The sequence below is a fragment of the Montipora foliosa genome, chromosome 12 (assembly GCF_036669935.1).
Source record: "Montipora foliosa isolate CH-2021 chromosome 12, ASM3666993v2, whole genome shotgun sequence".
Classification (NCBI taxonomy): domain Eukaryota; kingdom Metazoa; phylum Cnidaria; class Anthozoa; order Scleractinia; family Acroporidae; genus Montipora; species Montipora foliosa.
The window spans coordinates 31887749-31890248 of NC_090880.1; the positions used below are offsets into that span (position 1 = coordinate 31887749).

Sequence of the window (2500 nt, forward strand, 5' to 3'; positions counted from 1 at the left end):
GGCATTGATTAATTGACGAACGCTTCAGCTAAGGATGGGACAAAGAGTCAGCACGCAATGAGAGACACAAGAAATTAACTAGTAAACAGGTACATTCTCGAGAGTATGATGCAATCTTCAAACTTACTTGACGATCAATCGAGACAAAATCTCTTTCAAAAGATATTAAAAGAAATTAAGGTAAAATGCGCACAAATATCTCGACTCGCAAGCTCAACAATGACCAAAACGAAACTATCAAATCGTGTGACTTAACTCCAGTTAAAATAAATCTTCTCAGATAAGGTAATTAATATCACAAACCAATGAAGTTAGTTATTGCTTGAGTCCAATGTAATTGATAAATCACCTTCATCGATCCACGTGCACGCGAAAAACAAAGCCACCATTTGTGAATGCTAAAAAGACTTTCTCGAGTGATTAGGAGCCTTTCCGGTGTGGCAATACATTTTCTTACGTCGTCGCTGCAATGTCCCAGTCTTTCGTTAAAACTAAGATCTGGAGGGAGTAACGTATGAAGCAAAGCTAAGTTTCTCTCTTTCACTGAGTACTCTATCGCTCCAGAAATTTTGAAAGAAAACTTCAGTCTTCGAACGTAGTTCACAGTTACCCTCATATGTACGGACCATCATGACAAAGGTCTCTTGTTTCGTTCACACGTAAAGATTCTCCAATCTTTCCGTGAACTCAACACATGAGTTCTTTTATTCCGGAAATTTCATTACAGTCTAGCTAAGTAAAACCGAATGTCCAATATTAAAAATCGGGTCAAAAAAGAGGAAGAAAAGATGTTGTATTAACTGCATGGCATGTACTTATTTACCTTTTAAGCCTAATACGCATGCGTTGGTAAGGATTGGGTCCTAAAATGTATTGCTATCAGCACAATTTTCTTGTCGCAGATACTTGTGCGACAATGTATAACAAAGGAACGTTTTTGTTTGAACAGGTTTTGATTTTTGAACACAGTAAGTAAAACCGAATGTCTAATTGACATAGAGCAGTTTTCGAATGAGTGTCGTAAAACCAAAACCAAAGTAATTACTTTGGCCAATCAAAACGGACGGAGACACTCCAGTAAACCAATCAAAACTCGAAGTAATTACACGTAGCCGACACAAAGCGCGGGGAAATGTGCACGCGCGAGCCACGATTGGTTTTGGTTTCACTTCTGATTGGTTGAAAAAGTGGCGCGAGAACTTTGAACAAAGATCGAGTGAAGTAATCATAAACCAAAGTAATTAACTAATTACTTTCGACACTCAATTGAAAAACAATATTAAAAATCGGGTCAAAAACAGGAAGAAAAGATGTTGTATTAACTGCATGGCATGTACTTATTTACCTTTTAAGCCTAGTACGCATGCGTTGGTAAGGATTGGGTCCTAAAATGTACTGCCATCAGCACAATTTCCGTGTCGCTGATACTTGTGCGACAATGTATAACAAAGGCACCTTTTTGTTTGAACAGGTTTTGATTTTTGCACACAGAAATACAATCTACGTCAGTATTTTCTTCACAAACCAGTCTCTTGTTTGATCTTCTACGGTTGGCTCCTCAACACTTGTAGAAGAACAAAAAGGTCTAAAATATCGTTATCGTTTGTTCGAAAGCAAAAGTATACTCCGTCTACCTGTACCATAGTATGATAAGGCCTAAGTTTTCTGTCAAGGAGGTGCGTGTCCAATGATTCTCTTGGCCTTTTCATTTTGCGTCGTATTTTGCACTATCAACACCAAGTAAGGTGAGACAAGCAAGCCAGGATCACTCGAGTGTCGCGCTCTATTCGCAGTTTGCCAGGCGCCTTTGATTTAACCGTAGAAATCGAAATCGTCATCATCTTCATCAAATCCTCCGGTACTCAGCTGCAGATCCACTTCGGACTCTGTATCTGAGTTATTCCAAAAATCTAAAAAATAAAATGAAAAGCAGCACGAGCTTTGGAGCAAATCAAAGAACAAATAAACCCAACAGGATACTCACTTCGCGAAACCAGTGGACAAGGAGCGTTGCGCCTCGAATGATTCAAGGCATCGCCAAGCTCGAGCCCAGGATGCCTCTTTTCTCATCGGTGTTCATAGCTGCATCCAAATTGTGAATCGTTGAGAAAGAGGGACTGTAATTATAAATTGTCAATCCGAGAGCACCTATCTACCCTCCGAGCGGTTTTCTCCACAGAAACAACAACATACGCGAGCAGCGTAGCAGCTTTGGCCAGGGTTATGTCTCCACTAGTGGGAAAGAGAGAGCCTAAGTTCGAGCTTGTCTCATTTCCTTATAGTGCAGTCATAAGAGATGGCTCGATTTACGCACTGAACACAAATTCGGGCATGGTCATCTCATAAGCACAACCATCTACGCAAAAGATCCACAGCGCAAATTACTAACCTGTCTTTCTTTTGACTTTTGATTCATTGGCTGAATTGCGCTCGCTTTTCTCCTGATCTCTGCCTCCCTCGTGTCCTTCTGACAGTTGGTCCTTTGTTTGCAACGCAGTAG

At 40.4% G+C, this 2500-nt stretch overlaps 1 protein-coding gene across 3 annotated transcripts in view; it reads right to left on the minus strand.

Moving 5' to 3' along the window:
* The window catches only part of LOC137978439 (fap1 adhesin-like), a 32170-nt gene that overhangs the window by 701 nt on the left and 28969 nt on the right, over positions 1 to 2500 (minus strand). For all 3 annotated transcript variants that reach the window (XM_068825368.1, XM_068825369.1, XM_068825367.1), the window contains 2 exons: positions 2390 to 2500; positions 1 to 1910 (listed from right to left, as the gene is read on the minus strand). The exon at positions 1 to 1910 is cut by the window's left edge and continues 701 nt beyond it; the exon at positions 2390 to 2500 is cut by the window's right edge and continues 464 nt beyond it. In XM_068825368.1, the coding sequence (XP_068681469.1) occupies positions 1813 to 1910; positions 2390 to 2500 (209 nt within the window). In that variant the 3' untranslated portion in view covers positions 1 to 1812. The remainder of the gene's footprint in view (positions 1911 to 2389) is intronic.